This window comes from Calidris pugnax, unplaced genomic scaffold (assembly GCF_001431845.1).
Source record: "Calidris pugnax isolate Ruff unplaced genomic scaffold, ASM143184v1 scaffold24, whole genome shotgun sequence".
Classification (NCBI taxonomy): Eukaryota; Metazoa; Chordata; class Aves; order Charadriiformes; family Scolopacidae; genus Calidris; species Calidris pugnax.
The window spans coordinates 5,141,241-5,161,993 of NW_015090922.1; the positions used below are offsets into that span (position 1 = coordinate 5,141,241).

The 20,753-nt window shown below is 39.3% G+C and overlaps 1 protein-coding gene across 8 annotated transcripts in view; it reads left to right on the forward strand.

Moving 5' to 3' along the window:
* Positions 1–20,753, forward strand: part of ESRRG (estrogen-related receptor gamma) — a 396,968-nt gene that overhangs the window by 152,997 nt on the left and 223,218 nt on the right. For 2 of the 8 annotated variants that reach the window (XM_014950742.1, XM_014950747.1), the window contains exon 2: positions 7,056–7,114. The exons of 5 other annotated variants lie outside the window; for them this stretch is intronic. Coding sequence is in view for 1 of the 3 variants with exons in the window: in XM_014950740.1 (XP_014806226.1) it covers positions 7,175–7,209 (35 nt within the window). In the remaining 2 variants the exon portion in view is untranslated. Of the gene's footprint in view, positions 1–7,055; positions 7,210–20,753 lie in introns of those variants that run through there. One more of the 8 variants, XM_014950740.1, reaches the window with a different exon arrangement.

Below are 20,753 nucleotides of genomic sequence, written 5' to 3' on the forward strand. Positions count from 1 at the left end.
AAGTACGCTGCAAGGTTGGAAAGTAAAGTTGAGTTTGCAATGAAGCAGATATATTGGCTTCCCATGTTTTGAAGACAAATGGAGTCTCATCCATCGCTGCTATACCAGTATGCCGGTGCTGTTTCAGACTGCTTTGGGTTAGGATTTCAGTTTGCCCTTCCTTCCTAATGGGGTCCCTTGGTGGAGAATGCCATCCAAGCACAGGATGGATGAGATGCCCTAAGGACCTGTATCAGGCTTGCCTTTTAAGCAGTGCCTTGCCGAACTGTGAACTGGGCTTTACTTGAAGTGCTGCGTGAGGATATGAATTTAACTTTGAGACCAAAAACGGGAAAAAACGCCACATACAGCAGCACGTGTCAGCCCAAAAGCACACAGTATTCAGTGGCAGTATTAACATGCATCTAAAATGATTTGCTTGTGGTGTCTCAAGTATTTCCCAGGGGCTCCTTCCTTTGTTCTAACTCCCCATGGAAGGGGCAGAGAAAAATGGCTGGTGTGTTTGCTGCAGCCACTGTCAGCGACAGGCTCACGGCGGAATTAATTCTGCCCTCCCTAATGACCGTCAGTTACCTCATTGCCAGGGAAATGGCCCCCTCCGTCTGCAGGATCATAGCAACTAAGTTTTGTTACACAGGATGACGTGCTTTTCTCCTCCCGGCTGCTCGCCCCTACGGCCCAGCGGCGCGGGTGTCCCTCTGGGGTAAGGCTGACCCATCCCAGGGCATGCTGTGTATTGACACCTTGCACGTCCGCTGCTTGGCATGTTACTGTCTTCGTTTCCTCTCTGAAAAATAAACCCTGTGTTTACTTCATATCGGAGGGGAAAAAAAAGACTTAAAAGAAGCAGGCAGGGTTGAACAAACCCGTGCGCTGTATCAGTCATGATCGTATCTTCACCCGGGCTCCTCCATTCCCTGGGAGGACCTGTTTGCAAGAGCAGGTGGATAGGTATAAATACTGAATGGTTTTGGTATTGGGGATGCATACTTTTTTGGAGTCAGACTCCTTGAACTCCTGAGTCCCCCTTCCATGCAGGCCCAACTGCACAGAATGCAAATACTTTTCAAGGCATCATTGATTAATTCAGCAAATTCGAACCATCCTACACAGTGGTGCGAAACAAATGCCCTCTTTCCATTTCCCAAACTTGCACTCGCTACAAACTATACCTGTGCTAAAAATGCAGGATAAAAGTGTCCTATAAGGGAGCACTAGTCAGCACATTTTGATATGTTGTAAGTGACAGCTCACATGTACTAGGGTTTGAAGCTGAGCAAGTGTTATTTTTAAGAAGTTGATTTTTGTTTCAGTGTTGAGCCTAGCTGTTCCTTGAAACACTCTGTACAGTAATTTAGAGTCTCATATAAGGAGGCAGATGTGAATCACAGGTGAACTACTTCTGAATGATGACAAGGATGTGAGCACTCTGTGCCCTTGTCTTTCCTCTCCCAGTCTCTCATTTAAGTATATTTTTTTATTTATTTATTTTTCTTTTCTCTCATCACCTCTTTGCAACATGGGTAGGCACGTTCTAGTGTGACTCTGATGAGCCTGCTATGCACTGGTTAATTTGGTTCTCATGTTTGATTGTAATGTCTTTTTTCATCTTGCCTACCCTAAGAAACCCATACTGCCTCAAGTAGCTTTGAATGTACCAGTAAGTGTATGTTGTAAAGTGAGAAGTGAAACGGAGAAGTCTTTTCACCCAAGATTTGGAAATGGTAGGAAATGACCTCTTACACTTCTTTTGCTTTTTAGATCTTTAAGCCCTAAGCCACCCTAAATCTACTGGCCCTATAAAAAGCTGCATTTTAAAAGGCTTTAGGAGGCTTGCTGACCTTGCAACCTACTTTGTAAGGAGTCTGCACCCACAGCTATTAAACAAAATTAATTTCAGCACTTTTAAATTGTTAATCTTGCAAAAGACAACTTGCTTGCTCTCCAGTGATCCCACAGGTCGTCATTCTGTGAGCTGCAAGCCATCGCAAGGGTTCATGGCTCTGAACATCATCAGTCTGCTTTTGGTCTCCCAGATGCCTTGCAAAATTAATTCCTCTGCCCTCCACTTTTCCTCCCCAGCAGCTCTTTGAGATCCATGTGCTTGTTGAGCTCAGTGTGTGTAGGAGCGAGTCACCGCCAGCCACACCACAGATTATTCTCGTTTTAAGGTTACGCTATCTTAAATCAGTGCTTCCGATTCTCGGCTCACGGTAACGAACTTTGGGCAGCAGGGCATGAATTCAGGTAGGAAATGACAGTTTTAGTCTTCGGAGTGTTAGAGTTTCTATTGAAAGGGCTGCACCTCTTGTAAGTTAAGTTTCTCCATACCCATGGGGCAGATGCTTTTCCGGGCACTAATTTAGTTTGAGTCTTCTAAAGTGTATTTTTTTTTCTGCCTGGCCATGAAGCTTGGAAATGTGGCCTTTTTTTCTCCCAAGTAGTGATATGCGTGGATGCACTGGGGGTGGGGGAGAAAGAGTGTGCTGTATCTGGTGTTATCATGCTTGGCTGTCCCTGCTCCTTCCACCTCTTTTGTCTCTGCCACTCAAGCCAATTTCAGCCGTCCGCCGACTCTCATTTGGGATAATAGCCTCTCTTTTTACTGTTGTCTTGTCATGTTTGATTCGGCAGCACAAGGGTTTTAAATTAGCCAAAACGTTTGCATGCTGGGCTTACTCCACTGCCACTACCAGTTGTAGAGCCACTAAACCACTTGATGCTGAAATTGATGATTGCTCGGAAGGAATAAGAAATTGTTGGTGGCTACCGGGAAGATTCATTCACGCCGAGCCCCTTTTAAGAAACCTAGGGGGGAGGGAGAGAGAGATTTCCTTCATTTTCCTGCTGCCTGGCTGGTGGTTGCATTGTGCTTGTGCCAGGTTCCTGCTGAGTGATTACAGCTTTGCTAGGCTGCATAGTTCCTGTGATTTCAACATAAAAACAGAAGAAAAAAAAAATACAGAGGGAAAGGAAGGGGGTGTGGGGTAAAGCTCCAAAGACTTGCAGTTCAATTCAGTAACGTAGAATTGTGATGTTTTAACTCACTGCCTGCTTTTTTGGTTGGTGTTTTTCGATTTTGTTTTCTTTTTTGTTGTTGTTGTGTGGGTGGTTTTTTTTAATCTAATTTATTCCCCCTGGCTAGAAGTTTACTTGTAAGAAGTTACCCAATAGAAGACTCTCTGTATCAGCCTGCCCGAGTTGGTAATGCTAAACCACAACTGGGCTCTAAGCAGTTTTTAATATTCTCTGGATTAAAAGTGTCCCATCATGAATGGGATCTGGGATCACTAAGAAACTACAAAACTTCTAATAATACCCTGATATCCTCCCCAAAATACATTTTACTGCTCGATATATTACTGTTTAAAGATATGGAGGGCCAGTATTTATAGAGGAAAATAAGATGGCAGCACTTGAGAAATTGTGCATAGAGAAAACAAATGATGAATTAAATGTGAATGACTATGGTTGTATGAGGGTTATAGTTAAATTTCAGAACTATATACAATTGCATATGCAAAGTGAGAAAGGTATCTTTTATTTCCATCCAGTGGACTTGTTTTTTTTTTTTTTTTTTTAAGAGAGTATGCCCTGGCTTTTTTATTGTTTTGTTTTGGAGGGGGTGGTGGTGGTTGGTTTTTTGTTTGTTTTTTTAATATTCTAGCACTAGGTTTTGGGTTACAATGATGATAAGTAGTCAAATGGTCAGACAAGGTCAGTAAGAGCCATGTAAAATGGCTCAGGGTTTCCAAGTCCAAAGGTAAACACTATCTGATAGAGAATTGTAGCAACTATGATTTAAACCCAAGGCCACCAGCCAAACCAGTCCAAACCCTCTATTTAGCCATATATGCAATTTCCCAGACAGTTAGAAGCATGGCTTCAGAGAGTTCATTTTACAGTGTCACAAATAAGACCCTAAATATAAAACGGGTGGGAATACAATTGCATAGCATCAAAGCCAATAAAGATGTTCTCATTCTCTAAAATTATTATTAGTAATATTCTAGCACTTTTTTCCTGATTACTAAGCCACATGTTCTCTTGCATAAGATGCCCTTTTTCTGCTTAAAAAAAAAAAAAAAAAATGTTAGAAGCATGGCTTCAGAGATGTAGTTCATTTTACAGTGTCACAAATAAGACCCTAAATATAAAACGGGTGGGAATACAATTGCATAGCATCAAAGCCAATAAAGATGTTCTCATTCTCTAAAATTATTATTAGTAATATTCTAGCACTTTTTTCCTGATTACTAAGCCACATGTTCTCTTGCATAAGATGCCCTTTTTCTGCTTAAAAAAAAAAAAAAAACCTTGTAAATTTGAAAGTGTTGGCAGTCAACTTTATTTCTCTCTTGTACGTAATAAATTGTGAAGGAATCATGTGAATGACTAAAGCTCTAAAAATACAAAACTAACTAAGAGGCCGAATCTCTGGGGCCCAGCACTGGCGTGCTGCTGTGCAGGTCTAGCTCTAAGGGCTTCCATCGGTGCCAATTAACAGTAGATTGGAAAGCCAGGTGACCATGATGGGTTTAGTCGTTATCTGTCTCTAACTGCTGCACTGTTCAGAATTGCTGATTTCTCTGTAAAATCATGACAGATGTATTACAGGAAAATGTATTGGTTGAGTAGCTAGTGAGAGAGTTAATGCAAAGGATAATAAGTAGCTAAGGCTACGTCCTCCAGCAGACTTTGATGTGGTTTGATAATATATGGGATGGGTCAATCTGCCCTATTAGCAAATGTAGCCAGTTTATGCTCTACATACAAACTAGAGATTTGATAAAGCACTAAATTAGTTTTCACAAGGTATTAGATGTTAGATACTTAATGGGATCATCATGCTTTTGCTACACTTGGTTAAGATGTGTTCTGTAACAGAAGCATGCGGCAGCATGACATTTCACCAGGAAAGGAAGCGTGTCTTGTGACTGAATCACGAGTCTGGGAATTATAACGTCCAGGCATCGCATGGCTTCTGAATTACCATCTGTCTGATTTGCCAGAGAGGTTTCTTTTCACATCTGCAGAATGGGACAGTGTCCTTCTCTTTTCTCTTTGCTTCCTTTTGAAGCTTAAGCCACCAATGCTTGTAAAGTGTATTTTTTTAATTTATTTTTTTTTATCCTTGGTTGCAAAGGGTGCAAGCAGTCATAATTCTATGAAGCTTTGGTCACACGATACTAATACTGACTCACTCAGGAGGTGCTGAGAATTTCCCTGAACTTGGCAGCAGAGAATTTACAGGTTCAAGCAAATGTGAACAAGAAACCCTAGTAGAGTATGAAAGGAGAAGCTCAGGGTTTTGATGTAGGGCTCCACAACCACACTGCATTCACTCTGCCAGTGTTCAACAAGTATTTAAAAGGTGAAATAAAACCGATAGTTCAGTGTAGCTAGTAACGTTTTTGTACAGCCAAAAATCCATTGGTATGACACGGGGACAATGTCCTTGCCTTCACACACTTGTACCTATTCCACTGGTGGGGAACATGGGTGAAGAAGGTGACCCACCTTCCTGAGGCCACAGGGCAAGTCAGTCGCCAAAACAGGTCCTCAGTTTGAGCATTCCCCTTATCTGAGCTGGTGTTCAGTCCACTGAAGCAGGCTGCTGTTTGGTTAGCTGGTAGCACTTTTATAACTTGTTTCTTCAATATTAAAGAAAGGGCTGTAAAATGACTTTTTCTTAAGTTCTGCCATTTTTGTCTTGTTAAATAAAAATCTAAACCTGTTGACAGCAGTGTATGCCCACAGCTACCTTCAGAAAACTGTGCTTTAAAACCCATTAAGCATGTTGTATTTATCGCTTGAATTTAATTTTTGCTAATGTTATTTTCCCCTGCGCTTACAGATACTCTTCTTAGTTACATTTCAAAGGCATTGTTTTATTTTCTCTAACATCTTGCTACTTACACAAGTTGCCAGCCCTGAGCAGCCATGGCCAGGCTTTGCACGTCTCCTAGCACTAGGTAGACATTCCTACCTTTTTGTGAAATGCGGCAAGAGTGTCATCTATAAAATGATCCTGTTTGAAAAGACAAGAAGCCGCTTCCCAATATAGATCACAGTGGAAAATGACTCAAAATTACATGACAGCTTCTCCCCCGTTTACCCCCCTTCCTTCCCTTTCTCGGCCTGTTTCCCAGCCGCGCTGCACTACGAAATGCATCCTGTATTGTGACATTTTAGTTTACTGTTACTAATAATCCCTTTGCATCTTTCATTAGCGTGTTATTTATAGGATCGCGAAAGGGCATGGGTACCGCTCAGCCAATGGCCCAGGGACTGAAATGTGTTTTTTTAAAAGCTCTGGGTCTCACCCTGGCCTGGGCAGCAGGCTCGCCGAGCTCCGGCAGAGGCCTGTGCCACGCTTTAGGCTGAAAATCCCACATTTTAAAACCCGCTGAGGCCAGCGTGGACTTGGGATGTTTGTGTAAAGAGCAAGACTTTACCTTGTAACTCCTCCGAAGCCGCTCGGAGCTGGAGGGCTGTGTGTCCCCTAATAAATTCCTTTTTTGTGAACCCACTTGTTAGTCAGGCATTGTGCACACTAACTACAGCAAGGGCCCTGTGTCTTGGGCATAAATTACTCTCGCGTGGCACTGTCTCCGAGCAGCCCCCCAGTTATGGATTACTTTGTTCTCGACTTGACAGGAACATAATTAGAACTGTTGATGAAATCTACCAAATTGTTCCTCCGTGGCCTCAATGGTCAGGAAATTTGGCTGAGTCGTATTTGTCACCGATGTAAAGGCTCTAAACACTTCATATTAACTATGTTATTAATGTGCCCTCTAATCTGTCCGTGAATTGGTAACACTTGGAGTGAGCTTGTGCTCTAATAGCACCTTGTGATGAATACATTATAATGCTGTTTAAAAGTTTCTGGAGGGTGGGGGAAAAAAAATAAATGAAACAAAACCACCTTAATAAAAAGCGAACATTTCTAGGTTGCTTCTTTTTTTCTGTATGTGCATTTTTATGTTTTGTTTTGTTTAATTTGAGATTCATTTAGGCTTTACATTGACAGACCGTTTTCTGTTCTATAGGATTTGCTGACATTTGGGCTGTTTCATTGCCAGAGGAGGCTTTGTGTGTCCCAAAGGAAGTGAGTGATCTGGCCATAACAAATCCTGCCAAAATATTTTAACACCGTTACGATTTTCTAATGCAATGCGTAGTGAATGTGACTAGAAAAGGATGGTGAGTCCACGAAGGGGGTTCGCTCCCTCTCCTCTGCGATTTGTCTGGTGGAACGAGCACGCAGGAGCTGCCGGGGGTGGTGGGGGACCGCAGGCAGCAGCTGGGGGGGGTTGCTTTGCCTCCTGAAGCCTATTGCTTCAGGCACAGCAATGGCTCATGCTTATTCTTTAAGCCAACCTTTCAAATTTTCAGTCCTGCTCTTAAACTTTCCAAGAGTTCCAGGGTGTTCAGAGACAGTGTTTTATTTATGTCAAATAGGTGCATTTTGGCTGCTGTCGCTGTGCAGTGAGTTAAAACAAAGGAACACATTAGACACTTAAAGATGAGAGAGATTGGTAGCTGGAGGTCCTAGTTGTCATCGAGCTGTCTTGGGTAAAACAAACTCTTTACCCTCAAAACAAAGGGCAGTCTCATACTTCAGTATGGTTTTGAAGAACACTGAGGTGGCTCTTAACTATATAAGCAACTATGCCTTAGTTAAAGTGTTAGAACACAAAAATAAGAGTTTTCATATGTAGCATTTGGGGGAATGTAGACAATTCTGACAATGTAATGTATAGCATAGGCCTGGAAGTATGGGAAAACAATAAATCTGATCCATGAGCTATTCTCTAAAGCAGCAGGTAAATTAGCTGCTGTTTTTCTAATACCTTGGTGATTTGCTTATATTAACTGTAACACCACCCACTCACCCCCACGCCCCCAAAAAACCCAAACCATGGCTGAAGTTAGTATTTAGTAATCAATTTAAAACCTAAAACCGACAAGCAGTTCAAAATGTGCTGACTGCAGAATATTAGCTGTCATCTCTTGTGCCCAGCGTGTACCCTGTTATATTACTCTGGCAATTAGCTTCTCTACCAGGGTAAACTCATGTTCCTCTGGTCACTTTACATCCACGTACTTAAGAATAAACAAAGCAGCTGACTATGTGTGTGAGTGAGTTTTGCTGAAGGGAGGGAAGCTACTGAGAAATAGAAAAGTTGAGCATGACCACAGCTTTGGAAGTTGAGCAGATCCTTCTGCTTCTACTGAACAGTCCCAAGTTTCTGACTGAGCTGAGCTGCTTGCCCCTGGCCTGTCTTGTCAGGTGCTCAGGTGGACGTAAATAAACAGTATTTTGCTGTTTATGGTGTTGCCCACTTGGATGTTTCTCTGTTGATTTCTCTTTGAATACAGAACAGAATTGCAAGCTCTGATGCTCATCTCCTAAGCCCTCCTTTAGGTTTTGCTGGGCTCACTCAAACTGCCTCTTCCCTCTGGCCACTGTATGTGCCATTTCCCAGCTCCCAGGGGCAATGATGCTGTTACCAACAGGAGGGAGGTGAGAACCTGGAAGTTAGGACTTACTTTGAAGCTTCATTTTATGACCTTAGTATTTTTAAATAAAATGGGAATGTAACTCTGCACCTTTCTCATGCAAATCAATCTATTTCTAGTAATGAGCAATTTAAGTATTTTTTTAACATGTAGTTGCCATCTCTGGAAATCAGAATCAGAATTCAAGATGCTCAAATTAGGTGTTAGTGCATACGTATATTCTGTTGATGACTCTATTATTAGAATAAAGTAGATCAGTACTTTGTCGGGATCTATTTCTTTTCACTGCTTTTGTCTATCATTCCCAGTTCATCTTCTCTTAAGTTTTTCTTCTATTCTTTAATTTCACCCTTTAATTAATTTCTACCGAAGCCATGGGATCTTGAAGGGCTTTCTAAATAATTAGATCTTCTTACTTATTTGCAGTGTGTTCAAAACAGAATTACATTTTCTTTGGCTGAAGTTAGTATTTAGTAATCAATTTAAAACCTAAAACCGACAAGCAGTTCAAAATGTGCTGACTGCAGAATATTAGCTGTCATCTCTTGTGCCCAGCGTGTACCCTGTTATATTACTCTGGCAATTAGCTTCTCTACCAGGGTAAACTCATGTTCCTCTGGTCACTTTACATCCACGTACTTAAGAATAAACAAAGCAGCTGACTATGTGTGTGAGTGAGTTTTGCTGAAGGGAGGGAAGCTACTGAGAAATAGAAAAGTTGAGCATGACCACAGCTTTGGAAGTTGAGCAGATCCTTCTGCTTCTACTGAACAGTCCCAAGTTTCTGACTGAGCTGAGCTGCTTGCCCCTGGCCTGTCTTGTCAGGTGCTCAGGTGGACGTAAATAAACAGTATTTTGCTGTTTATGGTGTTGCCCACTTGGATGTTTCTCTGTTGATTTCTCTTTGAATACAGAACAGAATTGCAAGCTCTGATGCTCATCTCCTAAGCCCTCCTTTAGGTTTTGCTGGGCTCACTCAAACTGCCTCTTCCCTCTGGCCACTGTATGTGCCATTTCCCAGCTCCCAGGGGCAATGATGCTGTTACCAACAGGAGGGAGGTGAGAACCTGGAAGTTAGGACTTACTTTGAAGCTTCATTTTATGACCTTAGTATTTTTAAATAAAATGGGAATGTAACTTTGCACCTTTCTCATGCAAATCAATCTATTTCTAGTAATGAGCAATTTAAGTATTTTTTTAACATGTAGTTGCCATCTCTGGAAATCAGAATCAGAATTCAAGATGCTCAAATTAGGTGTTAGTGCATACGTATATTCTGTTGATGACTCTATTATTAGAATAAAGTAGATCAGTACTTTGTCGGGATCTATTTCTTTTCACTGCTTTTGTCTATCATTCCCAGTTCATCTTCTCTTAAGTTTTTCTTCTATTCTTTAATTTCACCCTTTAATTAATTTCTACCGAAGCCATGGGATCTTGAAGGGCTTTCTAAATAATTAGATCTTCTTACTTATTTGCAGTGTGTTCAAAACAGAATTACATTTTCTTTTGTCATAGTCTTGTTTTATCACAGTTCTAAAATGGGATGTTATCTGGGACATTCTTACCCAAAAGCACGCTTTATTCTGTCCTGTCTGTACTTCATCTGTCTTTCTAATATATATTTGCTACTGAAATTTTTTGTTTAAATGAATGTGTATTGTATTATCCTTGAATGCTAGTAGTTTTCTGCTTTTGTTTTTCTTTTGTGTATTTTTTTCAGTTTCCAGTGGGAATGTCATGTATCCTGTAAATCCACATGTAGCTTGTCTAATTCAGTACACCAAAATGCGTCATGAGCTGAGCACCCCAGAAATTGAGCTTAATCCTGGTTTGACTTTTTTTAAGAGCAGGAAGCAAAAGTAATTCTGTAGAAACCAAGGCATTTGCTAGAGGGGTGGGGGAGGCAGGAAATGGGGATTTAATATCAGAACTAGGCCTTGGAATATCAATTTGATAAAAACTGTATGATCTTACCATGTCAGCTGTAGAGAGCATATGCTAGTAGACACTTGTGTTTGGAATCGGGATTCATAGTTAATAATTCTAAGAAATAGTCTTTCCTAGAGTTTATGAAGTGCTAAGTCTGTTTTCTTTTCCAACAATTTAAATTACTCAGCTTTTTTTATACATTAAACCCAATTATAACTTACAGGGTATTTCAAAGAATTTTCAAAGCTATTTCCTTTAGGAACTGTCCCTAGACTTAGGCTTTAGCACCAAGTGGTTCATATTCTCAACTGCATCTCTTGGGACTTTTTTCCTAACAAAATAAGATTTGTGGAGTATTCATTACCAGACTAGCAAGTACAAATCCCAAACAGCCAGTAGCATGAAATTTGCACACACATGCACATAAATATGCAAATCTGCACGCACACACACAGAGACAAGCAAACCCCCCCCAACACACACTTGTACACGGTGTATGGATAGTTCTGTAAACTCTTTCAGAACACATGCCATGTCCCCTAACAGGAGCAAACTGAAATCCCAACGTGGCGAATGAGCTCCAGAATATAGCTTAAAAATATTTTAGCATCTTAGAGAAAGGAAATAACAACCAGGTTAAAGTAAAGGTTTAATCAATCGCTTCTCTTCTGCCACATTATGCAGACTGAGAGCAAAACATGCTCAGAGAGAAATAAAAATCAAAGTGTGTTGCAGGATTTTAGGGAATGAGCTGGACCTGCAACTGAATGGAAAAGCACCACCTTCTTGGTTCTCAGGGCCAACTTAATACTTGATCTCCTTCTGAAAACTGCCTTTCCTCAAAATGCATAAATCCTTACGTTTCTCAGAGTGTAGCTGCTATGATACAGCAAACCTGATTTGGCAGAATCCAGCTATGAAATTGAATGTTACTTCATGACCCATATGAAATCATGATGTTTCAAAAAAAATACACTTTCCAATATGTTTCAAAAAATATACTTTCAAAAAACTATGGAATAATCTTTCAGATTATTCATTTGGATACTGATTTCTCAGATGAAACATATATGTGGATCAGATCACACCAATCTAGATCAGGAAATGACCTGATATAATTGCAGTAGCCAGGGAGTGTTTTGTAAGTGCAAAGACCTAAAAGATGCACATGACACTAGTGCAGTTACAAGGCTACTTACCAAAGGCATCTTTTTACTGAGCACAGCAAGCTATTCCCACAGCATTATTCCCCTGTTGGGAATTAATAGGATGGTGTTTAGTAAACGTTATATTCCCAAATCAAGGCTTAGCTACCTGTGGATAGTGAGGAGTTGAAAGGGAGGTTCAGCAGATGGAAAAAATCCTACTTGAAAGGTTGAATAAGAGAGAGAATAAGATTTCAAAATCAGAAACTGCTTTCTACAGACTAATGTGGCCCAGAATCCCCACATAGGAAAAAATAAAGCACTTTGCTTTAACAAAGATAACTAAAAGGAGGCTAGGCAATTGCTCACCCCTCTCACTGTATCTTGCAGTGGAGCTGAAGTTGAGATAAGAGCCTGGTGCTTCTCTTCATGAAGAGACTGTATGAATGAAAGGTCACAAAGATATTAGGATTTACTAAGTAAAGTCATACTTGTCAATAGCTTCTCTTGCTAGATATTTGAAGTTCAAGTGCTTGTTTGCTTTAGTTAAGTGCTCTGAAGTGCTTTAAAAAGCATTGGTCCATTTATATAAACAAATAGAGAAACTCACCGATAGTCTTCCCAGTCAGAGTGTGTTACCCAATATTTGGATACCCTTCCTTGGGTCTGAAAAAGACTTGCACTGGTAACTTCTAGCACATACTAGTCTTTTATTAATGGAGTACTGTATTATATTATTTGATCATAGACATTTCCTATGTTGAAATAGTGGGGGTTTTTGTTTGGGTTTTTTTTTTGTTGTTGTTGCATACAACCATGAGGAAGTAGAGGGGAGTCAGTAGCTCAGAAACTTATTTATCTAGAACTTCAATGTGACTTCAGAAGAAGAATAAGCTGGAGGCCCGATTTCCTTTCTGAATATTTGGAGCAGAAAATTAATATTTACCCCTCTCCCGTTTTTTTCTTCCTCTTACTCAGCTATGCTAACTCAGGAATCTCTTTCAGTGCAGAGAGCCAGGCAACCAAATTTAAACATGTTCTCAAACCATGGGGAAATCTTCACACACTTATGAGCACTCACAGAAAGAAAGGAAGCTACCAATACTAATTAGTGTTGAAGGTCGAGATTGGGATGGTATTTACAGGCTTCCCCACAGTGTTCCCTCCTACTGTTGTAGTGCTTCCCTACCAGTTACTCTTATGGGAACAGCTGTACTATCACAACATTGCTCTTCTGGAGTAATGTCCTTTAATCTAATGATACTGTTGTGATACTGAAAGCCTAGCAATCTCATAAATTTGTATATTTAAGGTTCAGCCAGCCACACCCTCTTTCATATATATATATATATAGAAGGAAATGAGCATTATGTGGAGGAACATACCTTCTCCAGTAAGGTCAAAGCAGTTAGTTCCAGAAGAAAAAATATCTGAATACTACCAGCAGCTGCACCCCAAATGCAACATAATGTCAGCGTGGGGATGTAGCTGGGTACTATCTTAAAAGTGAAATGTCATCCTTCATTTAAAAAAAAAAAAAAAAAAACCAAAAACAAGAACAAAACCAAAAAAACCCCACATTTGTCCAAATAATTTTGATTGGCACGTATTTTCTTTTTACCTACCTCACGTACTGTCTGTCAGATTCGGCGGGTGTCATAAACAGGTGGATTTAGAGTTGTTGATAATTTAAACTGCATTTCATAAAATACAACTTTGAGAGATCTTACAAATCAGTGAATGTGGCATAGTTTGAAGATTGCTTTTGTCAAGTTTGATTAGCTCAAAAAGAACCCTTTTCTAAATATTGGTTATGAGATTAATCAGGCAATGTAAGACCTTGAATTATTCCTCATCACAGGAAAACAACATAATGTATTATCTCATTTGATGACCAGGAAGATGTAACTTTTGACAATCTAAAATTTGTGTTTTAAAGATTGGATCCAAGGAAAAACTTTCAGGCTGTTCTTTTTTTAAACTGACTTTTAATTTTCCATATTATACTTCACTTTCTGTAACGTGTTCCCATATTACAAGCTGCTAGTACCAACATCATTACATTGAAGGATTTTTCTCATTATTGACTCCATTCTCAATTAATTATAAGTTTGTCATGTTTTAATGAGTAGGATTAAACTTTCCTATTCCAAATATATATGTCTTCCATTGCTTGATTAGAAACTTTCTAAAGAAGGTGGTCGAACCATTTCTTTGAATGAATACAAGGAACTAAAATATGCCTTTGCACATTAAAAATATGGTGTTTACCATATTTACAAACAGTTGCAGAAAAGCTTCAGTAGATCTGTGCTTTGGAACATAGATTTGAAATTTGGGGAGAAGCTTGCCTGTTGTTTTCTAGCCTTCTCTGTCACAAACAGTTGTCGTCACTAAAATTAAGACTTGTCTAGGCGTATGTTATGTCCTGTACAATACAGGATAGCACAAGGAGGAACAGCACTAGCGTGTTTCAAGTGCACCTAATTTTCACTGTGTGTGCTCTTTATTCCCCTATAATAAATCTCTGCATCGTTCTATACCCTCTTTATTCCTCCCCCAAAACTGAAATGATACTTTTTACTTTTAATTGCCCTGTCTTTTAAATCATGGTATGTTTGCAGGAAAGCTGCTGCCACTTGTATCTTTTAGGTTCAGATTTGGTCCAGTGCAGCTCTGCAGGGCATCTCTGAGACTTCCCTTCTGAAGTTCAGTGTGCGTTAATAGACCCTGTTTATTCATTGCATTTACTAGTAGAAATTTGATGTTCATTTGTCTTTTATTTCCTTATACAACTTAACACCTTTCTCACTTGTAGAGATCAAATCCCTCCAAAGAGTGCTTATTCTTTGGTTTATATGCCTGCAAAATATATTAATAGGATGGATATGTTCTAGCACTGTTGTTGTTGGACTGTTCGCACTAATTTCAGTATAGATATGATTATTTTTTTTCTTCCAATCTATCAATAATAATTAGATATCTGTAACATTAAGCCCCAGTAAGTTTGGACCCTCTCAGTAGAAGGGTATCACAATGTGGGCAGGTACTGGCATCATGGCTGCATAAATCACAGCAGGTCCTCAATGAAGAAAGCAGGTGCCTTACCAAAAAGAAAATCTTTAATTAAATACGTTTTACATTGTTTCTTTAGTCTGTATCCAATTAAAGCAGTAACCTTGCAATTTGAATAGCAATGTCAACTGATATCACGGTTTGGCTAGTAACACGTGAGCAGGATTTGAAGGGGGTTGGATCAGCACATCCCTCACCAGGTTGAAACCCAAAGTCCTGGTAAATGCTCGGCAGCAACCTACACCACAGGCCATTCCTCATGAGACCTGTTAACTACACCTAGCATGGAGGTACGTTTGGTTATTCAGGTTTCGACAAGAGGTAGCTGCTCTTTCTCACGTGCCAGGTGGTTTTCTCTGTGCCATCACCCGTCCTAGTGCTCCTCACTAACAGAGTTGCAACAAGAACTGTCATGATAGTTGTGAAAGTTGCTTTCTGCCTATGGCCACTGTAATTATCACACGTAAGCACCTTTATTTAGCAAGTCCACACGTATATTACTGTTGCAAATGTCTTATGTTTGAGTAGATTTATTTTATATCTAACCCGTCTGTGGTGTTGATATTCCGCAGCCTAATCATGGAGCTAAACCTGTGTAAAACCCGCTTGATCTCAAGATCAGGCTTGGTGTGTCTGTATGATATGGTATGAATTTTTTCATTCTCCTGTTTGGAGGGACATCTATAACTCAGTTGTGGCTTTGCACTACTTGAAAGTAATTCAGTAATCTCATGCATGGCAATGGAAGTTTTATAGTGCACCTCCCCATCACCCATCCTCACGCACATTTTCTGCATGTATCATTATTATCATCAGCATCTGTCTTTTGAGTGATGATTTATTCCTCTCTAGGTCTCTGTCCCTTTATACAATACTAGATGTAAAATTACATCTGTCTAGAGAGAGAAAGGCATGATCTCAAAGATTTAATACAGGTTTCAAAATTTTATTGCCAATAACTAAATGTGAAATTGCTTTAAATTAACCAGTAATTATTTAGAATGAAGTAGGAAAGAGTTAAAAAAAAATTAAGGAAAAAAAATAATCCCTTTCCCCAGAAAACTGGACCCCCTCCTTCCAACAAAGCTATTGCGGGAGGTTTCAATGGTATGAATAAATGTATTTCTTTTAACACTTTTGTTGTTTAAAATGCTATTGTTTCATCTGAGGTGTGAGGAGATGTGCTAACCTTGTCAATGTGGGTGCAGTAGAGCAGAAATGATAACTGTATATACTTTTTTTTTAAAACAAAAATACAATGTGTGTGTATGTGTGTGTGTGAGGAGAGAGAGAGAGAAAGAGAGAGAGAGAGAGAGACAACTTATTTAAATCCTGAATACAGTCAGACCTCATATGCATTGTTAAAAAAAAGCCCTAAAGAATTGCATATGGATTAGGGGGATGAATATTCTATTATTTCAGTCTGTTCTGCTGATCTTCTTATTGTGACTTTGCGCTTCAGAAATCTGCCAGGAATTTGGCTTTGCTGTACTAGGCAGTAATTTTAAATGTGTATCAAGCACTTGATAGTGTATGATTTGCGTGCTGTTGCATTCCCATTCCCTAAATTTTCCACCAATTTATTACTTTTTTCATACTGTTTTAATATTTCAGGATGATGAATATATACAGCATCATTAAAGGTAAATAAAAAATGCATGAAATTAAAAAATGGAATATTAGATGTTTCTTTGCTGTAATCCCTAGGTCCAATAGGAATGAAATGTCTCTGTTCTGTCAAGTAATCCCTAAACATGATTAGGGACCTTGTAGTTTCCACATAGCCCACATAATATTTGTATCATATAAGCCTATTTATGTAAGGTTTGAGTAAAAGTTGTTATTAGAAGACCTATAAACCTATTTTACAATTCAAAAAGATACGCTTCCCTCTTAATCTCTCTACTTTTATTATTTTGCTGGAGATGGCAATAGGTCCTTAATTCATTTTTCAGAATTCTGTAACATCTTTTGGGTACTTATATCATGCATTAACAATCCAAATGAAATGTATTTTTAAGACAGAGGACTGAGTTCAACAGTTCATCTACTTGTGTAGCTTCTCCTTAAATCCGTGTTGGAAGGGACGTGCACCTCTTTCTAGGTCTCTTCTTTGACATCCAGGTTTAATCTGAACTGGGGGTCAGGAGATGTAGAGATTTGTTTTTCTGGTTTTGGGGAAGGGGAGATGGAAAGAGAGAGGGGATTAATTTTCTCTGTTTAAACCCCGTGACGATATCAGTGATGTAGGCGCTTCTGGTAGCATCACAGAAAGTTTTCGAAATGAGCTTTTGATTTGACCAGCCCATAGCAGAGTTTTAGGGAGAAAAAGCTATAAAGAAGGAAAACGGGGAAAAGTTTTGAATGACAAAAGAATGTGAGAGGAGAGACAATAGCTGTTTCCAGCTGTTTCTTGTGACACAGTTGTGTGGCGGATGCAACGACCCAACACTTCCCATTTCTTGCCTCAGCTTCTCGCCTGGGCTGCAGAGATGCTCATAGTCCCACGTTTTATGTTGTTAGGCTGAATTCATTAATGTTCAGAGGTATTCAAGTTCCATGGTAACACAAGGAAGATCAATACATAAATAGGAACAGTAACATATATACTTCTATGGTTTGAGTAAACATTCACTAAGAACATATTTTCAAATGATAGCAGGGGTCAGCTGTGCCCATTCTGTATTTCCCATAAGAAAATTTGAGATTATATTAACCTTGGGCTATCTACTCAAAAAAACCCTGTGGAAATACACTTGTATTGCTTCCACACTGCACTGAAATTTTACTTTTATTTCATTTTCGGCAGTTAGGGTGGCATTTGAGCAATAGCTCTATTCTTGTATTTATGAACTGAGAGAAGCAAAACTGCTCACTGCTGAGCCCAGGGATCCTCTTCCAGGAAAACTGAGATCAATAACTGTTATCAAGTCTTCATTTATAGGGAGTGTTAAATGACCACAAAGTCCTGATGTTCATCAATTAATAGGGTGTGCTTAAACCCAGGCTGTCTAGCTCCCTCCCACCCCCCCAAACCTACCATAGTCAGAACTTTTGATCTTTGCTATCGTTTTAAGTGGTCACTTTTGTTTATTAGAATTTCTTTTTAACTGGAGATACTGTATTACGGGGGTGCCAGTAAGTTAAAGGGAAGCGATGTTTTCTCTCACCAACCTCCTCCTTCCTGCTAGCAATGGAAAGCAGGAATGAGATGGTGATACCTGAGGCTTGTTTCGTGATCCAGAGCAAGGAATTACAATTATTACTGCAATCATTTTTGTGTTTTGGTACTCAGCAAGAAGGCAAGCTCACATCCCAACCAGAGCAGAGCAAACCCTGGAAAGTGAAAATAAAAGCCTCATGCACAGATGCATTTTCAGATGCCTTTATTCCCTCAGTTTAAGTGGAAAAGAGGGATTTGGAAAAGCAAGAGCTTAATTTAACAAAATAACATTATGCTTTCAATCCTTAAAATGAATGAATTATTTGGATACTTAGCAGTATAATGTCTTTGAATAATGCTGGTACTTAAGATAGGAAGAATGATATTATGAATGTGCTGTGTTTGCCTCTTATGATGTTTTTACAATTTGGCATTTATGGGAAGCAGTGTCATTGTTGCAAAGTTTCCAAATTGCTTTTTACACAAATCCGCAGAAATTAAATCTCCTCCTTGTTATGAAAATGAAATGATGTCTTGAGACACTGGTATATTAGCACAAATCTGTGGAGACAATAAGCCCAATTCTGCTTGCATTTATTTTGTGTCTACTTTTAATAGCTCCAAGAAGCTACGTTAGGTGTAGGCTATTGCATGGTAAAGTAAATAAGCGTATGCTTAAGTCTAGCATGTGAGCAGTAGCAGAGATGCCTCATAGGACCTCTTGTGCTTCAAGTTAAGCCTACGCCTGACCGCTTCTGTCGTGAAGAATTTAGCCCATGACGTGAAGTAGTGTGTGATGCAGGAATAATGGCAAATTATGTAAATTGTGAGCCTTCAGAGAGAACATCACAAATCAATTTCAAGCTCAAAGAAAATAACGCGAATACAAATTGGTGTAGGCCATGTGGAGGTTTCAGGAGACGGTGTACCATGTGGTGCAATGCAGATTGGGCGAGTTGTGGAGGGCTTCAGCAAAAGCCTGCCGGCATTACTCCAGTTTCTATTCCGAGCAGCCTCAGGAAAGGTCACACGTTTTGTCTGAAAGGTGGGAAAACACAGCGGTACAGATTGCACTACCACAAAAAAAAAAAAAAAAAAAAAAAAAAAAAAACCACATTTAGTAGAAATTTATTTTGAATAGCAGTAAGGCTGAGCTCTGAACAAAGATGCCAGGCAAGAACTGTGCCTGGCTGGTGGACGTTTTGCCAGGTCCTCCCTAAAAATCCTGTAGCTGCTGGCAAAGGTGGTGTCGGCGGCGTTGAGTTGGAGAGCAATGCCTGCCTGTCTGAGCAACTTTTGCCTCATTGGTAAGAGGGAAATGAACAAAGGCAGTCTAATATCCCAGCCCCTGTCACCGTCCCCTTGGACTGTGTGGCTCAATAAATGTCGGAAGGGAATGCACACACTGGGAGTGGGAAGAGAGACCAGTTCATGGATTGTCCAGACAACCAGTGTCACTTCCAGGCGAGCCACCATTTAGCCAGGGTGTATCACAGAATTGTTTTTATTCATTTATATCAGAACCACATTGGGTCTTCACAGCTGAATTTAAACTACATAAAAATACTGTATATGATGCATTTAAATTCATTGACAGAATTAAGACAAGACTAAGGCAAGTGTATGATTGATATTTATAAATACCAATGAATCTAATAGGTGGAGGAAGGCAAGATGGATCAAATTTTAAGACGTGGGAGCTGATTTACCTACATCAGATGTTTAATGGGATGCTCAGTTTGATTGCTTCTCCAAAAACTATTCACAATTGTCAAGCCACTGACTAAACGTCTGTGTGATCAAGGCCTCTGTGTGCATCTACATCTTGATTTCCATGTACAAGTAACCAGCAATTAATGCTGCTGGTTGACCGCAGGGAACAGTTTGAGGTTCAAAATGGCAGTTCCCGAGTTTTTGGGGGTCTTTTAGCATTGTTTCACTATGTTTTTAGAAATGAGTGTAGACAGACTTACGCAACTCTATACAAACAAAAACCTTTCAACTCCAGTCATGACTATAGCTAGAAAAAGGTCTCTCTTCAGCAAATTTAGACACCTTTAATCGTGAGAGTTAAGCTTTTTATATTAAAAGCTAGTAGCCTAAGGGTTCCATTAGGTGGGTTTATATTTCCATGTTAAAAAGAGAATCGGGAAAAATATTTGAATGGAAGAATGAGAGCAGTTGTATATATTTCGTAGCAATGACAGGCTCTGTATACTTCTTTCTTAGGATTGAACACTTTTCTGAGTGGAAAGTCAGCAGTCACTATTGCACCCTTTATTTTTTTTATTTTTTGGTTTTTTTAATTGATCTCATTATAACGTGTATGAAGGATATTAGAATATTGGATTGAGATTCTTGAAAATACTGGTGTTTCCTCATTATTTTTACTTTTGTATTTCTATAGTAGTGAATTATCAATTACATTAAGTTTTTATTATTTCCCTTGACACAGCTACAACAACTAAAATTAAGGGTGTTATGGTCACAGTCCCTTACACCACTCGTTTTACTCTGGGTAAACTTTTACTGTTTTCTTGTAGTAACCTTTACAATGCAACCAATAAACATTATTCCTGTTTTAATGACTCCCAAATAATGTCATATTTAAATGAAATGCAGTTTGCCTCAGCAGGGTTCTTTGAATTTATGAGCATTTTTGTCCCATATCCTACAATAATGTGACAAATATTATTTGCATTTTTACTATTTTCTTGAATACTTTTAAACACCCATTTTTAGGAGACTTCAGATTGCTTTTGAACATATTTGAATGCATTTTTAGCTATCGCCAGGCTTAAAATAGGAACCCTTTTTTCAGCTTATCTTTATTAAACACCTGTAAAAATCAGTGATATTTCTTTTTTCTTATAAAGCTTTCTTCCTTTAAGGAAAGCCAGAAATGCTGC